Source organism: Colletotrichum lupini, chromosome 1 (genome assembly GCF_023278565.1).
Source record: "Colletotrichum lupini chromosome 1, complete sequence".
Classification (NCBI taxonomy): Eukaryota; Fungi; Ascomycota; class Sordariomycetes; order Glomerellales; family Glomerellaceae; genus Colletotrichum; species Colletotrichum lupini.
The window spans coordinates 7,001,207-7,021,336 of record NC_064672.1 but is presented as its reverse complement, the minus strand read 5'-3'; the positions used below and the strand labels follow the sequence as shown (position 1 = coordinate 7,021,336).

The 20,130-nt window shown below is 48.3% G+C and overlaps 6 protein-coding genes across 6 annotated transcripts; 2 read left to right on the top strand and 4 right to left on the bottom strand.

Annotated features, from left to right (window-relative positions):
* Positions 1-2,728: 2,728 nt before the first annotated feature.
* CLUP02_02004 (uncharacterized protein) lies at positions 2,729-8,060 on the top strand (the record flags this gene model as incomplete). The annotated part of the gene is made up of 8 exons (XM_049281039.1): positions 2,729-2,740; positions 4,525-4,585; positions 4,670-4,808; positions 4,861-5,052; positions 5,114-5,517; positions 5,573-5,697; positions 5,796-5,902; positions 5,969-8,060. 8 exons carry the CDS (start codon positions 2,729-2,731, stop codon positions 8,058-8,060), a joined length of 3,132 nt encoding a protein of 1,043 aa, XP_049136996.1.
* A 798-nt stretch (positions 8,061-8,858) lies between these two features.
* CLUP02_02003 (uncharacterized protein) lies at positions 8,859-9,056 on the top strand (the record flags this gene model as incomplete). The annotated part of the gene is made up of 1 exon (XM_049281038.1): positions 8,859-9,056. One exon carries the CDS (start codon positions 8,859-8,861, stop codon positions 9,054-9,056), a length of 198 nt encoding a protein of 65 aa, XP_049136995.1.
* Positions 9,057-11,989: 2,933 nt separating this feature from the next.
* On the bottom strand, positions 11,990-13,057 carry CLUP02_02002 (adenosine deaminase; the record flags this gene model as incomplete). Its single annotated transcript, XM_049281037.1, has 1 exon — positions 11,990-13,057. The coding sequence occupies one exon, from the start codon at positions 13,055-13,057 to the stop codon at positions 11,990-11,992; it is 1,068 nt and encodes a 355-aa protein (XP_049136994.1).
* A 1,772-nt stretch (positions 13,058-14,829) lies between these two features.
* CLUP02_02001 (uncharacterized protein) lies at positions 14,830-15,420 on the bottom strand (the record flags this gene model as incomplete). Its single annotated transcript, XM_049281036.1, has 1 exon — positions 14,830-15,420. One exon carries the CDS (start codon positions 15,418-15,420, stop codon positions 14,830-14,832), a length of 591 nt encoding a protein of 196 aa, XP_049136993.1.
* A 655-nt stretch (positions 15,421-16,075) lies between these two features.
* CLUP02_02000 (uncharacterized protein) lies at positions 16,076-16,240 on the bottom strand (the record flags this gene model as incomplete). The annotated part of the gene is made up of 1 exon (XM_049281035.1): positions 16,076-16,240. One exon carries the CDS (start codon positions 16,238-16,240, stop codon positions 16,076-16,078), a length of 165 nt encoding a protein of 54 aa, XP_049136992.1.
* A 3,315-nt stretch (positions 16,241-19,555) lies between these two features.
* CLUP02_01999 (uncharacterized protein) lies at positions 19,556-19,935 on the bottom strand (the record flags this gene model as incomplete). The annotated part of the gene is made up of 2 exons (XM_049281034.1): positions 19,556-19,732; positions 19,873-19,935. The coding sequence occupies 2 exons, from the start codon at positions 19,933-19,935 to the stop codon at positions 19,556-19,558; spliced, it is 240 nt and encodes a 79-aa protein (XP_049136991.1).
* Between the last annotated feature and the right edge of the window lie 195 nt (positions 19,936-20,130).

Below are 20,130 nucleotides of genomic sequence, written 5' to 3'. Positions count from 1 at the left end.
TATAATATAAACTTAAACTAAGCTTAAAGATAGACTTTTTATAGCTTTTTTAGTAATTAATTTAGTATTAGATTTTATAATCGTTTTTAGCTATTTTTATTAAGAACCCCTTTTAATAAGACTACGATTAATTACTAAAGCCTTATTTATTTTACGACTTATAGATATAGCTTTAGGAAAGCTATTTATATTTATAATACTATTTACTTAGTACTCGTAGCCCTAACTTTTATTAATATACTTACTATAACTAGCTAGCCGTAATATAGGAGTTTATTTTTATTAAAGGTTCTAGTTTTCTAAACCTAACTCTATTTTAATAAGGCCCGTAGTAATATTAATAGTAGCTATAGTAGTTTTTAGCTTCTTAGGGTAGTCCTTAGAAATATATTTAATATTATTATAAACGAAATAAGCGCTACTATTTTTAAGTTTTTAATATAAGGCTTTAGGGATCGTCTTATAAATAGAGGTACGACCTCGGTCCTATTTAGTACCCCTAGTACCTCTATTATTTCCGTTACTTTTATTATTTTTATTATTTTTATTTAAAGTTTAATAAGTCTAGTTAGAAGCCTTAACTAGGTAGTCTTTTATAAAAAGGGGCTATATTATATTAGCTAGCTAAGTAACGTACCTAATATATTTTTAAAAAGTAGCCGTATTATCTAAGTACTTCAATATAACTTAGTTATAAAAATATATAAGTAGCTTATTATAAAAATAGCGCTTTTATTAAGACTTTAAAAGCTTATTAATACGTACGAGCTTAGTAAATATAAAGCGCTTTTAATAAACGTTTTTAAGTATAATTATAAGTACGTCTAATTTATAACTAGCGTTATTTATAATAACTAGGCTAGTATAAATTAACTTAAGCTCGTAAAGTAGTTACTTAGCTATAGTGATCTCGTTAAAAATTAGTATTAAATATATAAACTCCGTAACGCTACTTCTAATTTTATTAATAATATACTCTAAGTAGTACCTATTTATATTATAATTAGTATTTTTTAAGTACTTTATAATACGCTAGAGCTAGTAATTAAACTTAAAACTAATATTATTATTTATAAAAATAAGTATTTTAATATTTTCTAAGTATTATAAGTAATAGGATAGGATAAAGCTAGAATAGTCTCGTAGCTACCCTACGTTTTTAAGCGTACTAACTATTACTCTAGCATACTAAAAGTAGTAATATCCTAAATAAAACTAGCTTAAGAGCCGTTTTCTAATTACTTTAGTTTTTTAGTTATAGCTATATTATTAATATAAACTTAAATAAGGGCTTTTTTTATAATATAGAGCTCTATAATAGTAGTATATATAAGGTCGAGGTTCTTATAAGTTATTATATATAAATACTTAGTATTATTACTTAGCTAGTTAATAATAAAAGCTAAGACCTATTTTAATTAGTACTAAGTAATACGTATTTTTAGTTACTATTTAATCTATTTAAATAAGGTCTTTTTATCGTTTTTAAAATATAGTTCCAAAATAAGGTCGAAGTTAATATACTACTTGGTATTTTTTTTAAAAAGAATATTATTATAAATATAAATAAGCGAGGTAAGCTAATTAGCTACGTTATTAAAGTATACTAAGTAATTAGCCTAAGTAATAAAAAATAAGAAGCGCTCTACTAGCTGGTTAAATAGCGCGACCTTAGGGTTAATAATTAGGAGCTTAGTACTTTTATTAGGGCTTATAACGCTTTATTAAGACTTATAAAGGTAGTAATTTTACTAAAAGCTATTAGTATAAAGAGAGACCTAGCCTCCTTAGCTATATTTTCTAATTATTTAGCACGTATAGCTTTATCGAAGTAATATAGGATATTCTTATAAAGAATATAAAAAGTAAATATTCATATAGAAGCAAGAATATATAAATATAGGGGAAGTAACCGTATATAAAAGAGGTTTTTATAATAAAGAAAGTAATATAATTAAATTACTATATAAGAAGTTACTTACTTAACGAAAGGTCTAGGTAGGTAAATATACGCCTATATATAAGCATAAAGACCTCTTACTAGAATATTCCATTACTTATTAATTATAATATAATTAATAAGCGCATACGTAAGTAAATACGTAATCGTAGTACGTAATTCCGCTTCGAGAGAATTCTAGCTTATTTAGTTACCTTCTAGTACTTTCTATTGCTTACGTAAGCTTATGTAAGCAGTATTGCTTACATAATTAATACCTATAATAATCTATAGAAATCGTAGATTAATATAGTATATAGTTTGCTTACGTAATATTAATAATAAGGCGAATAATATGGTAAATAAAGTTATCTTTGTAACAAATTATTATATTTAGTAAAGGGAGTATATATTTAAGAAGTATTAATTATGCTATTTATATATAATTAATTCGGTTAGCTATTACTCAGCTCTCTTATACGCTTTTTTAATAAAAGTAGCTAGTTAGGATAGTAAGTAGTTAATTAATTAAGATATTATTATTTTGTTTTTAGAGAATAGTTAATTAAGTAACGTTAAGTAGTATTATAAAAAGAAACTCGAGGTAAGTTAAAACGCTACTATATTAACTTAATCAATTAAAAACTTAATATAAAGAGAGAAAAAATAGAATAATAAATAGAAGTTAGCGAGCTAGCCCTTTGGGCCTAGCGGTCTAGCTCGTTATATAATTACTAAGAGCTTAACCTCGTAGCCTAAGGCTGAGCTACGGGGCCTATAGGGGCCCTAATGCCTACTGCCGTAACACTTTAGTAACTAAAAATATTTAATTCTATAGAATTTTAACTTAAAAAGTACTTATAACTTAACTAGGGCCGGGGCTAGACCTAAGATTAAATACTAAATATATATTAAAAAGTTAACTAGTAATTAGTTTATATTTAAAAGACTAAGGATTCTCTTTATAAACCTAGTTCCGATTTTATAATTAACGAGGCTATAGTCCGATTTATTAATTAATTTCTTAAAATAATAACGATCTTAATGAAACCTATCCTAACTAGCTATAAAATTTAGATCCTTACTTAGTCTAGCTATTATATATAGTAACTATAATACGTATATAAAAAGGGTCTATACGTATTAGTCCTCTAGGCCCGGCTAGCTAGGGTAATTATTAAAAAGCTAGCTTTAGTAATACTAACATAGCGAGTAATAATAACGCTTATTTCCTTATATAATAGATTCGGGATGCGGCCAGCGACAGGACGCCGATAACTTAGTAACTAGTACACTGATCGTATTATAAAAGAATTTTTTAAGAAGTAGAGCCTATATAAAGGACTCTATAAGCTTTAGTTTTATAATATACTTATACTTATATTATAGCCTCGCTAGTTAAGTACTTATAGCCTAATTTCCTATACCCTATTACTAACTATAACATATTACGTATTTCTTAATAACTTCTTTATTTTTATACGTCTTTTTCGTACTTTATAAAAATAATAAATTAGAGCTTTTAGTACTTATTAAAAGGATAATAAGATAGATAAGATCCTCGTTATTAAAAAAGAGACTAAAAAACGGGGTATTTTATAAGGGGATATATCCTATATCCCTATTTTAAATAGGGAAGTAGGTTATTAGCATACTTAGCCTTACTAAACCTAGCTAATTAGGAAATAGGTTAACTAATTTATATAAAAAAATAATACCCTCGTACTCTTTTTATTAATTATTTTTTAAAATAAGTAAGAAGTTATTTATAGCCGCCGCTACTTAATTAGGGATACCGCTACTAAAAAAGCCGCCCGGTAAGTCTTTAGCCCGAATATTTATAAAAACCTTCTAGTCCCTAGGGTAATTAATAAATATAATTATAAAATAAATAGGGTTAATATAAGTAATTAAATAAGGTCTTATTATTAATATAACTACCCTATTTATTAAGGAGATTAGTAATTAATTATTTAAAATTTCTTATTAAAAGTAGTAGTTATAAATAGCTTTTTACTATAGCTCTAGAGTAGCCCTAAGTAGAAAAAGATAAAAACTTATTATTAATAGTAGTAATTACTAACTACCTAGCTTATTTAATAGTTTAGATTATTAATAAGTAGGTAAAAACTATTACGGCCTAAACAGGCTATAAATAAAAAGAATACTTCTATTCTATAAAAATAATATAAGAAAGGATTAAAGAAAGTATCTTTATTTTATACTTATTATAATAATAAAAAGATTTCAAAAAAATATTTAAGAATACTATTACTTAGTAATAATAGTAAATAACTCGAAAAGGTTATTTAGATTATAATATATTATTATATATTAATAAAGATTACTAGTACCTCTAGTATACCTAAAATCTATAGGAAATAGAGGTCCTATATCCCTATTAGTTCACTTTATAGATTTATAAGCTCTTATTAGCTCTACCCTGCCCTTAGCAAAAGTGCTGTCTATCCGCACCCGATGGGATAATACAGCAAGAAGCAAATACTAGTCGTTCTCTCGGGTTGGAGTGCCGTCTTAGTACGTAAATTCGGAGTTTCAAAGTTCCATTGATGTTGTCATGTCAGGTGCTGGCGTTATCCACGATGCCGGATTGCGTCGGGAATCCGGTGGCTCGTGACTCGTCATGTGGACGTCGAATGCGTTCCTGAAGAAAGTCTCCCGAATCCGGGGATAGGCGGGTCAGGCGGGTGTACATACCTTGATGCTTAGGTAACCCTTCTGATTTACAGTACAACCTGACTGAGGGCCCTGCAGGACAGCAATCTTCAGTGGAGTTGGACAGCGGTTCAGTAGCTGCCAGCAGTGAAACCGGCAAGGGAACAGCGCTAGAAGAGCCAACCGGCGTTGCGTGATTGGACATCCTCGGTGTCGGATCCGGGGTGGATCTCGATGTGGACTAGCGGCGGAGGCCGCAGTTGCCCGCGTGCCCCTCCAAGGTTCTCCGTACTTGCTGCGTACAGGCTAGAGCTCTTGGTAGGTACTCCATCCTACCCCGTGCGGGTTGACTCGAGCACCCAGGCCAAATCCACACTGCAGGTGGGTTTGGGCCTCTTCACATGTCAGCTGCCCTTCCCCCCCAAACCCAAACAAACGTCACCATCTCACCTCAGAAGCCAGCAATTGAACCGAGCCCACACGGAGACACACACACAGAGTACTCCGTCCACACTCACTCGACCGCTTTCACATTGAAACATGTGCCGCCGGTACCCTGGTCAAGGACCCTCTTTCACGAGCAACGTCGGCCGTTGTTGTCGCTGCTGCTGCCGCTGCTACCGCTCTTCTTCCCATCGTGGTCTTCTTTGACAGCTCTCGTTCGACTCTCAACTACTCCTCTCCGCCATATCCTTCGCGAAACATATCGTCATTCATTCCAGGCACTCGGCTGCTCATCATCTTCGGCTTCTGGCTCCTTGTACCACCACGTACAACCATTCCCCAAACGTGTACGATCCCAAACAACCGGAACCTCTCCGGTCTTCTATTTCGAACCAAGTCCTTCTTCGGGTGGCGGTCCGTGGTGTCGAGCCGTCCGTCGCTGCACCTTTTCGCCCGCCGTGCTCGCCAAGCGCTTCTCTGAGCTGCCTGGGACGCATTGCCATGGCCTTTTAGCCCTGGAGCCATCGCATTACTCGCGCTGCGCCGTCCCGTCGACGACTTCCAACGCCATCCATTGTTACCCCCAGCCACAAACTCGTGGTCTTGCGCTGCTCGCTTGGTCAGCCACGCCTCCGGCTGTCCTCGGTGCCTAGATTCCCATGACCTTGCGCCGGAATCTGCAACCCACTGCTTTTTCTTTCTCCTCCTTCGTCCACTGCTCTGTTGTTCATCATAGCATACACCAGTCGCCATGATAGACCACGTCCTGGGACGGCCGTCGGTCAAGTCGCGCCGCCTTCAGGTCCTGGCGGTGCTGGCTTTCTGGTCGGCATATATCTTCAGGTAACAAACAACATCTTGAATCTCGTGCAACGCTGTCGTGATAGGAGCTGATGAGATCTTTTGCAGAGGACACCCACACGGCCCTCCCGTCATCCGCTTCTTCTCCAAGCTCACAACGAAGCGCCTCACAACATGGCAGACCGTCGTGGTCACCATGATCTACCTCTACGCTGCACGACATTTTAGCACTCTGGTCGGCCTCGCGAGTCCCGAACCCATGTCCAACATGTACGATGCCACCTACTTCCGCGCCACATGGATCTTGACTGCTCTTGATGCTGGTTTTTGGACCGCCATGAAGATCCGCGCAAAGTGGCTTCGCGATCTGGCCAGCATCGTCTTCTCCGTATTCTACATGTTTGCCGCCGAGAAGGCCGACGAAAAGGTGCGCAAGGTGCGCGGCATGTTGACTGTCGAGCATCTGCGTGTGTCTTGGGACAAAGGAACGACGCCATACCTGAAATTCTTCCAGGGCCTCATGCGGCCTCGCTTCTCCCGCTGGCCGCCGCGCGCAATCCGCATTCCCCGACCCTCTGGCAGCGATTATAAGGAGCCTGTGTCGGCTTGGCTCTACTTTGATGGACCATTGACGGACCTCGTGCGACACAGCAGAATCATCCTGGATATACCTGGTGGTGGATTCGTCGCCATGGACCCTCGATGCAACGATGATAAGCTATTTGCATGGGCGTCCAAGACTGGCATGCCAGTTCTTAGCTTGGATTACAAGAAGGCTCCCGAGTTCCCGTACCCCTTCGCCCTGAACGAGTGCTTCGACGTCTACACGACACTTATTCGAAGCAAGGGACGATGCATCGGCATGTCTGGAAGAGAGACACCCCGAATTGTGCTTACAGGTGACAGCGCCGGTGGTAACTTGGCCACGGCAACGACTCTCATGATTGTCGAGAGAACGTCAGTGCCGATGCGTCGCTACTCGAGCACAGGAGATCTGCCATTACCCGACGGACTGGTCTTGTTCTATCCAGCACTTGATATGAACATTGGCAACTGGATGTCAGACGAGCAAATGTCACTTATGAAGGATAGAAGGCTGAGAAGCACGAACCAATCGATCATCAGGCGAAAGAGCATGCAGTACAACGACCTCGTCGGCACACCTCACCACAGTGATGACGAGGAGGACTCCAACAAGCAGTCGACAGAGCTGACGGCCAAGGAGGTCCAGATCGCCTCACAACAAGCGCTCGCTAGTCCCCATCCCGAGTTTTCGCATGGCGGTCCACAAAGTATGTCCAACGCAGGATCCTCAGCTCCGGATATCAAGCGTCAGCAGAGCGCATCCCATCACTCGGAACCTCTTCGAACCCGCCTCGCCATGTCGTCCATGATTTCGTACTTCAACGATCGCGTGCTCACGCCCGAGATGATGCGCGCCATGATCATTCTCTATATCGGTCCTCACAATCGACCTGACTTCAGCAAGGACTACCTCCTTTCTCCTGTTCTTACCCCCGACTCCCTCCTTGCGCGCTTCCCTAAGGTCTACTTCCTGACCGGCGAGCGAGACCCTCTGGTCGACGACACCGTCATCTTCTCAGCACGTCTGCGCAAGGTGAAGGAGTCCATGTTCGACCAAGCCCAATCCGAGCGCTCCGACCTTGGCGATGGACTCGAGCCCATCTTCAACCCCAAGGACGTTGCCGAGGTGATGCTGATCCCCGGCATCTCCCACGGCTTCCTTCAGTTCCCGACCGTGTACCCCCCAGCATGGAAGCACTTTGAGAGGTCAGCGGAATGGATCACAGAGATCTTTGCCTCAGCCGACGCCGTACGCGAAAAGGAGAGCCGCGGCCGCAGACGTGTCGGCGGTGGACCCATCACAAACGGCAACAGCGAGGGACGGCACCATAACCGCGTCGAGTCGAGCGGGGATGAGGACAGGCCGCTGGAGATTAGCATGACGAGAGCGAACCGCAAGAATACCCTGACCAAGGAGCCGCAGGTCATGGACGAGAGCGAGTCCATTGTACCCGATGCGAATGGCAAGAAGAAGAATGGCCGCGCGAGGGGCGCAAGTAAGAGTGCGGGCGCGAGCGCGAGCCTCGTGAAGCTGAAAAGTACAGATGACTTATTGGGAAGGAGAATGCAAGGTCTTGCTGGGGGCTTGACTGGCGTCGGGAGGGGACAGGAATGAAGCGGGTGAATGACCTGAAAGTGTCCTTGTACGATGGAGGCGCACAGTATTTATCACGATTTCGAGTCACGAATGTAGCCTCGTCAGGAATGTGTTCTTTCATTGGGTGGCCATAAATGGTTTGTAGATTGGATTCGCCAACGAAGCTGTACACATACGTCGGGTAGCACCAAGTTTTATAGACACCAGCATGATCATGGCCGTGCCTCTTCTGTGTCACTATGTAAGTCTGCCTCCAACAAGGGGTTGACGGTCGTTGACATGGGGTCGAGAGATCTTCTACTGACGACGATCATGGCAAAGTTCGCTGTCGAGAGGATTATGTGAAGCCTTCAGAGAGTGAGGTAAGGCACAATGACAGCCGCTTGTCTCTCTCCTGAGAGAATTCTGTGATTTATGCTCAGCCTCAGTCATATGCTCACCACCAACCGCGTACCCGGACGGCAAGCAGGCGCCTTAGTCATACCTTGCCGTTCTTCACCGAGTACCTTTCCGACCACCTGAATAGACATGAATACACGCCAGACGGGAAGCCACACCTCCTCAATCCCATTCCCGTCACCAGCGCAGCAGGCGCCCTCTGGGCCGGGGGTCCGGTCAAAGCTGTGGCGTGGGTGGTGGAGTGGTTAACGGTCAGCAATCAATTTCTACACGCCAACCAGCCTTACTCGACGACAGGCTTAGCGTATACGAAAGTACCCGAGTTCGAATCCCAGCTTGTGCGCCAGAGATGTGGTCCCCGTTCGCCAGCGGGGGGGGGGGGAAAGGGGCGGGTGAACTCTTTTGCTATCCTGGTTGATGTCGGTGGTGATGTCTTTTTGGTGGTGGTTGAGCCCCTTTCAATGCTTTAGGTTGTGTTGTTGCGGCTGCTGCTACTCACTCTATGAATTGGATCAATCCAGAAGAATACTGTTATATCTGCAGGCTATCACTTTCGAAGAACCCCGAGGCGGTGCTTTGAGAGTTCATGGCCAAACCTGCCTACACATTTGGTAGTGCTAGGGGCGTGTCACTCTGATTCTCTACCATCCGAAGTCTAGAGATGGGATCTCACTGGCTTATACATGATCGGAGGATGTGCCTGTTCTGTTGAACCATAGTCCCATCTTCTTCTCAAGCGGTATGTCAAGGTCGTTGACAGCTCCTGGGGTTGACTACCGTTGTGAGCACTGAGCGCTTCCGCTCTCAGTCGGGGATCATTCTCGTGCGATCTCAAGGGAAGCAGTCCAAGTAGTTGCCATCATGCCTTTCTTGTATATCCGCATCGGGGACTCGACGCTTGACTGAGTATTCGCCATTTTTCAGGCTCTCAGGATCGGCTACAGGCATTGAAATTGTTTTGACAGAGCCCCGGTCGCGGGAATTAGGGGCGTCGAGCTTGCCTTACGATGTAGATGAATCGTCTGCTGGCCTCTTTGCTCGGGAAGGTAGGTATGATTCATGGTCTTGGGATACATCATCCCCTCGCCAAATTCACGTGAGAGAGCAGCTCAGTACAGGCAGGCACGCAAGACCGGACCGCTTGGCTCACACCTTCCACCTTGCACCTTCCACTTTCCACCTTCTACATTAAATCACACAGGAAGGCCCATATAGGCCTCGTCAAATCCATTCCCGTCACCAGCCAGCAGGCGCCCCCTCGGGGGTCAGGTCAAAACTGGCTGGGTGGTGGAGTGGTTCAAGTCCACGAGCCTACTCGGTGAAGGCTTTGAGAGGTCCCGTGTTCGAGTCCCAGCATGTGCGCCAGAGATGTAGTCCCCATTCGCCACCGGGGGGGCGAACTCTTTTGCTAATCTAGCTATTTAGTTTTGGGCGTGGGGGAGAGGGAACTCTTCTCTTTCGAAGGCTTGGTTATTATTGATGTTCGTTCCTGCCGTTGCTCTCGCTTTTGAGAAACGAAATTGGATGGTATTGAATAGGTTCGGGATGAGCACTTCTTGCCTTCGTACCACGGGGTTTCTGGAACTCTAGGATCTATTCCGAGGGTGCTTGGATAGGGTATACTGATCAATCGATGATTATGTGGTTCATGCTAGCCTATCTGTGATCTAGAGGGCTTCCATCAACATCTTACTGGCCTGTACTCAATCAGCAGATAGATGTCTGCTTCGTACACCGCTCTAACCCACCTAGATTCGTCTGGGTCAGATCTCTCGAAGCAAACTGGGATGCCTGGGGCGATTGCTGGGTAACTTCGGAAAAGGAGGTAGGCGCAGATGAACGATCTCGTTGCTCACAAGCTTATGGGTACCGCCACGTGACGGAGCTTGGAAGGGCTTTTGCTTATCTAGAAACTCGCGTAGAAGACGATCTGCAGTTGTGGCACTCTGTATATAACGGGAGAGGTTCGAACCTCTTAGTGGTATGACGGAACCTCGGATCTGTTCTATTTCTGCCATTGCGAGATCTGACCACCTTGATCTACACCATGGCCAGGCTTGGAGGGGGCTGCGCCCCCTATCTTCGAGTGAGTCAATCTGCGACTAGCGGTGATCAACTTGAGAAGTACATGTGAAGAGGTGGATGCAGGTGTCTTGATCGGTTAATTCAACCCGGTAGAGATCAGTTGAAAGGGTTGTCATGTGCCCGCGATCTGCTCTTCCGTTTCGGGCCAGCCAAAGACTGGAGACGAGGAAGCTGCCACAGACTGCACAGCATTCTAGTCGAATGCTCCCAAGGCTTGTATTGCCATTCCAGTCGCACAGATAGAACGAGATGAAATCGTTCTCCAACGTCGCGTAGACGGTGCACGATCAGCTTAACCACACGACAAGCCCGCCACGGCGAAGACCACCTCCAGCCATAGCACGGCCTGAACCGGGCCTGCTTTCCAGAGACATCCTACGAATCTGAAGCGCGTCGCACTGTATTCTCCATGCCGTATGGCTCTCTCTAGCACGGGGTCTCTGAGTCCTACAGTTTGCTGAGGTATCGCTGTCAAACGCGGGCTATCGTCAGTGACAGCGGACTGGAACGAGAGGATCCGGGCAGGATATGACGAAACGCAGAATAGTTTGAGCCTTTGAATGACGTTCATGGATAGCAAAATGAAATTGGAAGAGCTCAACATGAAAGAACAAATGCCAATAGCACCGCGACGAGTTATTTCTTGAGGGGTCGTTTGTGTGTATCGCTGGCAGCTTGGCCCACTCCTCTCCCTGGCCGACTCGAACCCCCAAGGCGTGAACCACGGCACGAACTCAACCAATCACCCTGAGAATCAGTCGCGTAGTACTCGCGACCTTGGATACCGTACATTCGTGTTCTTGAAGGTGTTCCAGCAAGTGCGCCGATGCTTCTCTGATCAAAGCTATCATCGCTCGAAGTGGAAAGGGAGGGGGGTGGGGGGGATGGAGGGAATCGAACAGAGTAAATCGGAGGATATTCCGCAGCTACGTCGAGAACCGCAAATCATTCGCCTGACGGTGATACATCGAGCCTAGCTTCGGAGGTTGATATGCTTACATTGTTGGTGATGGTTGTAAGATATTTCATTAGCTTAGCTCACTTGGGCACGTTGAGAGCGTTTGGGCAACGACAGGGAGTTTACCCCTTTTCCAGCGCTTCGCGATGTACAAGGCCAGCCCAACGATATTCATGGAAGTCTTCATGCAAGTCACCATAGGCATTGTTGAATCTTGAAATGCGTGTTCTTGTTTCCATTATTTTACCATGTACCCCCAATTGCTAATCAATCTTCAGCGTCGTGACATTCTGGTATCTCCTTCTCAAACCCCCTTTTCAAAAACCAATAGTCCCAGTTGAAGGGGGACCAATGCAACCTCCCTTCGTTGAAATCCTTCCGAGGTAGACAACGACATCACGTCGTGCCTCAAACCCTCATTCATCCAAAAAATCAGACATCCGCCCAAACGCCATCAACCCAAGACCTCCCCCCCCCGCTCAGCAATACACAGTTTCCAGCCCCTTTAAGCCTTACCAGCATACTTCTTCACAACAACCTCAATCTCCCCCTTCAAAACCTCCTTCCTCTCCTCAGAGCACCAGCTCCCCTCCACACTCCCAACAGCAATCCCCTTCCACTCCTCGATGCTCAACCCAAACGCCTCCTGCACGGCGCAGTAATTCTCGAGAATATACCCCCCAAAGTACGCAGGGTCGTCGCTGTTGATGCTGAACCGCACACCCTTGTCCAAGAACTCCCGAATCGGCATCTCCTTCATCTCCCCGACGCCCCTCAACACCACATTCGAAATCGGACACAGACTCAGCAGCGTCTTATCCCGCGCCAACCGCGCCAACAGCTCAGGGCTCTCCGCCGACCGCCGCCCGTGATCGATGCGCGTGACGCCGCAGTCGTCGAGCGCCTGCACGACGAACTCGGCCGGCGCCTCCTCGCCCGCGTGCGCCGTAGCCCGCACCCCCGCCGCCCGCACCACGTCGTAGATGGACGTCCACATCTTGGGCGGGTACGGCGCCTCGCTGCTCGACATGCCCACGCCCGCAATCGTGCCGTCGGCAAAGTGGCCCGCGTCCCGGGCCTCGACAAACATGCGCAGCCCGTCCTCGACGGTGCAGTGCCGCAAGAAGCAGACGATATACTCAACCGTCAGCCCCTCGAAATCCCGCTGCGCACGCTCCTTTGCGCGCCTCAAGCCCTCGATGACGGTCTCGTACGCGACGCCGCGGCACGTGTGCGCCTGCGGATCGAAAAACACCTCCGCGTGACGCACGTTTTGCGAGTGCGCCTTCTTGAGATAGGCATAGCCCAGCTCCTCGAAATCGGTGACGGTCAGGAGCACGGAGAATCCGATAAAGTAGTAGTGCAAGAAGTCGTCGAGCGAGGAGAAGTTGCGGTACCGCTCGTACAGGGCCTCGACGCTGGCGAAGGCGGGATCCTTGTCGACGGGCAGGGCGATGTTGTTCTGTGCGGCCAGGTGGAACAGCAGCTCGGGCCCCAGGGAGCCCTCGATGTGAATGTGGTGCTCGCACTTTGGGAGATCGACCAGGAAGTCGTGGAGGTTGTCCTTGCACATCGTGGGCGGGATATGCGTGTCGTGAATGTGTGGGTGTGGGTGTGGGGCGTGTGCGAGTGTGTTGAGTATGATGATGAGGGGGGCCCCAGATGTCTGAAGTTGCAGAGTCTGTGTGTCGTTTTGTTGGAGATGCTTTAGATAGAGAGGAGTGAGAGGTCGTGGTCGGTTCTGCAGATGAAAATGACGAATGATGGGATGAAGTTTGGAGGCGATGCGATGCGATGCGATGCGATGCGCCGGAGAGAAGTCGCAAAAAGATGAGAGGTGTATTTTAGTAGAAAGATGTTTCACCCGAAAAGGTTTGCTCAAAAAATCTTGTCGACAGGTTTCTGTCTTTGCCTTTTGTGTCGTTCACGAACAAAAATAGATTTTGTTGGAGAACTTCTAGAAAAGTCTTGTAGATGAACGCACGGCTTGGTATCTGCCACCAAAAGTTTCTTTCTTATCCGTGTTGTGTCATATCATTGGATTTTTTTTCCTTTCACTTCCAGTTTTTTACGTTTTGCCTCTCGTTTTGCTGACAATGACCCGAATTTGTCTCCATATTCGCAGGTTTACGTTATCAGGTTCCCCTCATTGTCGGCGAGCGCCGTGTTTCTTTCTGCAGCGGAAGACGGCGAAGGTTCGGCCCAGTCTTCGTTCGCCCGCTTGACTGTGTCCGGCTTCCGGCCAAGTATAAGTGGTTCTGGCTAACGCTGTTAGCCTCGGGAATATCCATCCAAGATAACAAAGGGATTTTAGACACAATGGAGTGATGGCTGATAGTACTAAAAGAGACTGAAAAGAGGGCAGTAATGAGCCTCCACGGCTGTCGGAGAAACAACGATTCCAAAACGACTAGCATTGACCACAAGGCAAGAGATCGCGAGAACGAGGGACCTGTGAAAAGGGGTTCCCCTGATCAAGAAACTTCCCGTGCCACGGATCCGGAGGCGAGCCTTCGCCAGAACGCTTCTCTCCCACACCCATTCCCACGCTCTCTCCAACCCGGTGGTCAAGAGAGTCTCCAGCAGCTTAACCGCTTCCCCCTCTCAGGGCCCTCTGTCGTCAGTGAGTGGCCCAATTTTCCGGGCCCGCGACGCACCCTGCGGCATTAAACGCACGACCAGCGAAGCCGTCGAACGACAAGATGGTTTGAAATATCCATGTTTGAAGCGGGCTAAGAGTAGTAGCATCGGGGATATGGGGAGGAAGACATTGGACGAAATATGACCATCGACGAAACAAGCTCTCTCCCGTTCTGCCTGTCACGACGATGATGTCGCAGTGGATCGGGAATTGGGCTAGGAACACTTTCTGTTGGTGACAGGCACAATCACAGATCCTACCCTTCTTTTCTCCAGCTTTGACGTCGGAAAGAGGTGACCCGGCGCACCTCACTGTCGCAAGAAAGCAGGATTGAAGCTGGAGGGTGCGGTCGCAGTCGCAGTCGCAGTCGCAGTGGCAAAGAGACGTGCAGCCGCAACTGACTGACATGAGCAAGTTGTCCGCGAATGGAATGCTTTCCATTTGAACAGTCTGGGAGGCTGGCCTTCGCGAGGGGGCCGCCAGCTTCCCCGTCACCAATTGTCAAGTCACCGTGCCATATGTACGTTCAGACCTCGACAACGGGCAGCCTCACAGACTCTCAGAGACTGACAGGTCCAGGCGGCCGCCACATACGACATTGGTAGACTGCATTCCTTAGGTATCATGCTTTGGTTTGGCTGTTTCTTCTTCAGCGGTCCGCCAACGGCCAGCAGTGTGCGGGCTGGCGCGCTCCTCGAACTCGTCTAGATGGTCTCGAAACCCAATCTGTGTTGCACTCGCCAACCTTCATTGGCTCCAGCGAGACCCCTCTCTGTCTGTCTGGTCTTTGAAGGATGCTCTCCCCCCGTTGCGACGGATAGAGCCTGCCGCCTGCCGCTGAACCGCTTCCAAAGTCTAGACCTCTGGTATTGCTTTTTCTTGTCCCAGAGCGCAGAGACATCCAGAGACATCCAGAAACCTGCCGATTCCCCGGTTATTTCCCACATTGGGGGGCTGAAAGGCTGGCAAGAGGTGGCGCCGCACGCCGCTCCTAGGATTTCTCGGTAGGGATCATCCCGGAGCTGAAAGTTCAACGTCAACTGGACATTTTTCGACGGCCGATCAGAAGAGAGATCCATCCCAGTGTTCGACTGCGGGGGGGGGGGGGCGACGGGCGGTGCGCCCATGGAAGGAAGAACAAGGGAAAAAGAAAAAAAAAAAACCGCAGAAACGACCGGGATTCGGTGGTCAGATCCGTCTTGTGGCCGCCGATGAACCGGGCGAGGCAGCAGCCGACGGGATGGCTGACTACGAAGGGATATCCATACTAGGTGGACATTAGTGTTGCCTCGCATCACGGGGACCCGAGAGAGCTGAATGATACCATTCTCAGACTTTCCCAGGACTATCCGTACGCCGCCGCAGCGTATGTACATATGTATGGATATCCATCAAGGAGCTGAGATGTTGGATAACGGCCGAACACGCCCCCTCAGGCTGTTGCTCCGAACTGTCAAGCCAAGGAATGTTCCTGGTCTTAGCCCGTGAGGCCCCTCCCTCTAAAAAGGGTCTCTTGGCCCTTGATATGCTTGATTATCAGCCCCATCCATGGTGGCACGGGCTGTCCCATGGCATCTGTGACGTGAGTCGTCGCAACCACCGATCTCCCAAGCGAGAAGGGAAGCCTCCGCCAGTCGTGCGCAAAAGCTTATCGACAGGAATAGCTCCAACGCCCAGGTGAGATGATGGAATGGCGGTTGGAATGGAGTCCCGTTGACCTCCGTCCCTTCATCCGTTGTGTCTTTTTAAGCTTGTCATGGCCGTTTCCGCGCGCCCGCGCCCGATGCTTGTTGCACGCGACCAGTCGCCAGTCGTCCCGTTGCATCTTGATGCCCGCTGCCCGCCCTCTATGTTCTAATTCTGTCCGTTTGAAGACAGCAACCACCTTTTCTGTCAGACTTTCCATCTTCCTACCTTATCCAAAGTCTTGGGATGCGCCCGTGAACCTTTTTATCCCGAGATCGACAACCCTGGGCCACGAGGGACACAAGCTTCTTGTTGAAGCGCCCGAGCGTGCGAGGAGCAATCCCGTTGGACTCTTTTTTTTTCGCCGTGCTTGTATCTAACCTGCGAGTGAAGATGATCCTTCGGTTTGTCGAGCTGCTTGCTACCCATGTATCCGTAGGTGTTCCCCCTCTCCCGCTGGCAGGAATGTGGGATCCGCCAAACCCAGCCAGACCCAGTTTCATGCAAGCTAGCAAGGGCTTCTTTGGCAGTGCTGTTTCATTCGGCTTGTTGACCGCCTGTTGCCAATAACTGCCGCCGCAGACCCAATCCTCTCCGCATCCTTTGCCGGACCCAGTTGTTTGGAGGCACGCCGCACCGCTGCTCGAAAGCGCGGGTACGGATCAAGACTCAAGACAAATCACACGAGTGGCTGTCGACCGTTTTCAAACGTTGTATTGCTTCGGGAAAAGAGTGCGAGGTAATACAGATAGCCTGCCAATCTGCCTGGCCATCGGAAGCTAATCGGTGGATGGTAACATGCATGCGCGTCTTGGGACCGGACGTTGACAGCTAGTCTTACTGATACCGTAGCAAGCCGCGGCTGACGGTACAGTCATTACGGGTAAGAAGGTGCGTTTACGGTCGTTGCCGCCATCGTCACACTGCTTCTTAGTCTCTGTCAGTGAGCTTGCCCGAGTTTAAGCTATGCGATGCGATATTGCCAGCACCCGTCCTCGAGTTATCGGTGGTTGCATTTGTGTGACATGACACGCATACTTCCTATGTATATCCTCGTCCGGTCTCCTTAACTACGTTAGATATGGCTCATAGACCACTCTCTTTAGACAATAACTAAGGCGAGGAGACGATGGTTGGATTGGTGGATAACTTTGCTGAAAAGACAAAAGTCTCACGATTCCAAGTGGGCAGAGGACTTGCCAGCCGGAACGACCAGATAACTTTGCTCTTTGCGGGGTTGCACACCATTCTGCTTGCCACCGGGTGCCCATCACGCTACCCAGGAGCTGTTCCCTCCCGGCGGAGATACCGAATGGCACCTCGAATCCAGAGGGCGGTTGATGGCGTCTCCTGAGCACCGTGATTGACCGAGTCTACTGCCTGGGTTTGTCTGCAACTCGGGTTGCTGCAACGATGCTTGTAGTGTAACCTGCGCTGCACATGGTCCGTTTCGCTGCCCCTCAAGAGGGTGTAGACTGTAGAAGGAGGTGAAGAGGAGGAGGAGGAGGTGGTGGTGGTGAGGAGGGCTCGGAGAAGGTGCTACTTTCGACAGAGCTCCGTCGAGGTCATGCCGGCGTGCTAGTGTATTGCGTACGCAGCATCCGTAGCAGGCTTCTCGGCTATCACCCAGTGGTATTCAGATAAACTGCACTTTAGATTCGCTTCGCGGATGGAACCTGGCAAGTTACCACTCCGGGCTGTCATGTTTCATATGGGCCGACAAGCCCTGGGAGCTCGAGCCAGCTTGCCAGGTACGCCAATCGCGCCGTCGACATTCAGTCTGCGGTCCGTTGTGGATAATTCTTGACAACTCTCCCGAGGGGAAACACGGTTTCCCTGGGCTTGAACAAAACTCTGATATAGTTGATTCATGTTGCGAATCGGTTCAACATCACAGCAGACTGGTGGCCGTCTACTGATGGTTGACTCGACGGCGGAAATCCGTCAAAAACCAAACTCCAAAGCTTGGCTATTAATATTCGTGTGAAAAAGTGCGGAGCCGATCTCACCTATCCGCAGATTCGGCATTCGGTTGTGATCAGATGCGTCGGCTCCACGGCTCGTTTAGGATAAAAGTCCTGGTTATAGCTTATGCTCTTAATCCGCGGCACCATGAGCCAATGTTGACCAAGGGGCTGACAAGGAATGGCGTGGTCGAGGAGGATCCTATCGTGACCATACTGCGTACTCTGTAGTCCCTACCGAGTCCAAATGATAACTGTCGGTCGTGTGCACAAACGCGGACGTGTGGCAGACGTCGGCAACGCCATCGTCGTCCCCATTCCCCCGTGGAAGAGTTCTGGCCTTGAAGCGATTGACACGATACTGTAACCTTGCTGACATGGGCTTGTCCTTTGACCCCCGGCATGCTTGCAGTACCCATGGCCCCGGTCAGGCAAATCCTCTTGTCTGCGATTGACACTGAATCAATGGCGGCGATCTGTTGAAGAGGTGCTGTACGACTCGGGGATCGCGTTACATTGCTGCAAACATACCGTCCCGGCCGGAATGCTGCGAGTCGTGAAATGGATCCAATCTGCTTCTGTACAGTACACCCGCACCATGTACGCGACCACCTGTCGTGTTACCGTCTGCCACTGATCTGCGCTTTCGTCACGCAGCCCTCTACCATGGCTCGGGAAAGCTAGCCAAGTTGCGAACCTCCGAGGTATGTAGAGGACGTGAATGAGAATGGCCGAACAACCAGCCTAAGAAGCGGCGACTTCTCCGGGAGTTGCACCAATCGTCATTCGCAACTATTGGACCCTTGGTAACCATTCGGTGGCACGGCGACCTACGACAGAGGAAAGACGTATGTGGTGCTGACAAGGATGAATAGAACACCTTATCTTCCAAGTGAAGCTGGAGACAGCGACTCGTTGACTCTTACAATCGAGCGATGTCCATACTTTTTACCCCTGTCCCAAGAGAACCTCGAGCCTAGACATCAGCTTCGGTCCGTTGGATGGTTGAAGGGAATCGTTGAGAATGAACAGAAGGGATATCGATGTTTGTGAATACAACCTCTGAGATGCAATTGTTGATGCGGACCTGTGGGGTAGTAACCGGGTCCGACCACGCCAATGTGATATTTGTATGTACCAAGTACCCGCAACATGTGGAAGATGTCCCAACCCCATGGTGAAAAAGCCCTGTCGAGATTTTCGGGGGTCGAATGGGAGAGGATGGCCTATTCTTCCTGACGTGGGAGTCACTTGTGCCTGGGTTTTCCCATCGCGCAGTCGACCGACGCTGGCCGTTGTGCGGCGCAGTAATACCACAACATCATTGCGAGTCTCATCTTCTTTGTGTGCGGTCGTATGCGCCACAAGGCCACAGTACAAGGCCAACTAAGCAAGCCAAGGGGTCGGAAACCTCCTTTACTTCATGTGTTTGCTTGTCGTGGAGGTGAAGAGCGTGTGGTTGGCCGTTGTGTACCTTGGTACACGGCAGAAACGTACACGCAACCTGACCGGGCGCATGGGCTTCGGGAAGTGGGATGCGGCGTGCTAATGGATGCATCCCCGGCCCACGCGAGTGGTGGCCCTCTTGAGAAGGCCATCAGGAGGGGGAGGGATCGTCTCTCGCGGCACGACTTTTCCCAGGAGAGGCTAGGGACGCACTCACTCACATACTGCAGGCTAAGGTAGTCTCCTCCCTCCTCCCTCCCAGCTCATCTAGCTTGTAAGCCTGTGCAATAGCGCACTGCGTGCTGCAGGAGCATATTTTGACAAGGACAGGGCCTCACCGGGCCCGGGGCAATCGACCAGTTCTCGACACATGATGGCGGATGCGGAGCGTTCCAGGGCGGGAAGACGCGGTTGGCGAGATCAAATCTTGCGCAACGACGATGATATCGACTATCACCCGGAGGTTTGAGGCCCTACCATTGGCCGCGTCGGCTTGCTCACCCTCGGCTGGCTGACCGAGCAAAGTGCCCAGGTGTCACGATGCATTGAGACATGGATCGTTGGAAAATACGCAGGCATATCTAGATGACGGGGGGGCTAAGAGTGTAAAGCAGACAGCAACTGAGGGCAACAAGCCCAGCCGCAGTCTACTGTGTATTGTGTACGTCCAGAGTAGTGCTTCCGTACACCGTGCCCGTATGGAGTCTTTGACATGATGGTTGCGAGGCTACTCTGCCGTGACGGAGCCCAATGCTACGTCAGAAGCGTGGCAGTCTGGCAGAAAGTCGGAAAAGAAACAAGGGACGTGGGAGTCCTGGCGAGCATGTCGGAGGAAATTTCGGGCCATCGGCAGCGATTTCGATGTTTTCTGCTGGGGCGGCCTGCTAGAGCCATGCAAAGACCAGCCGC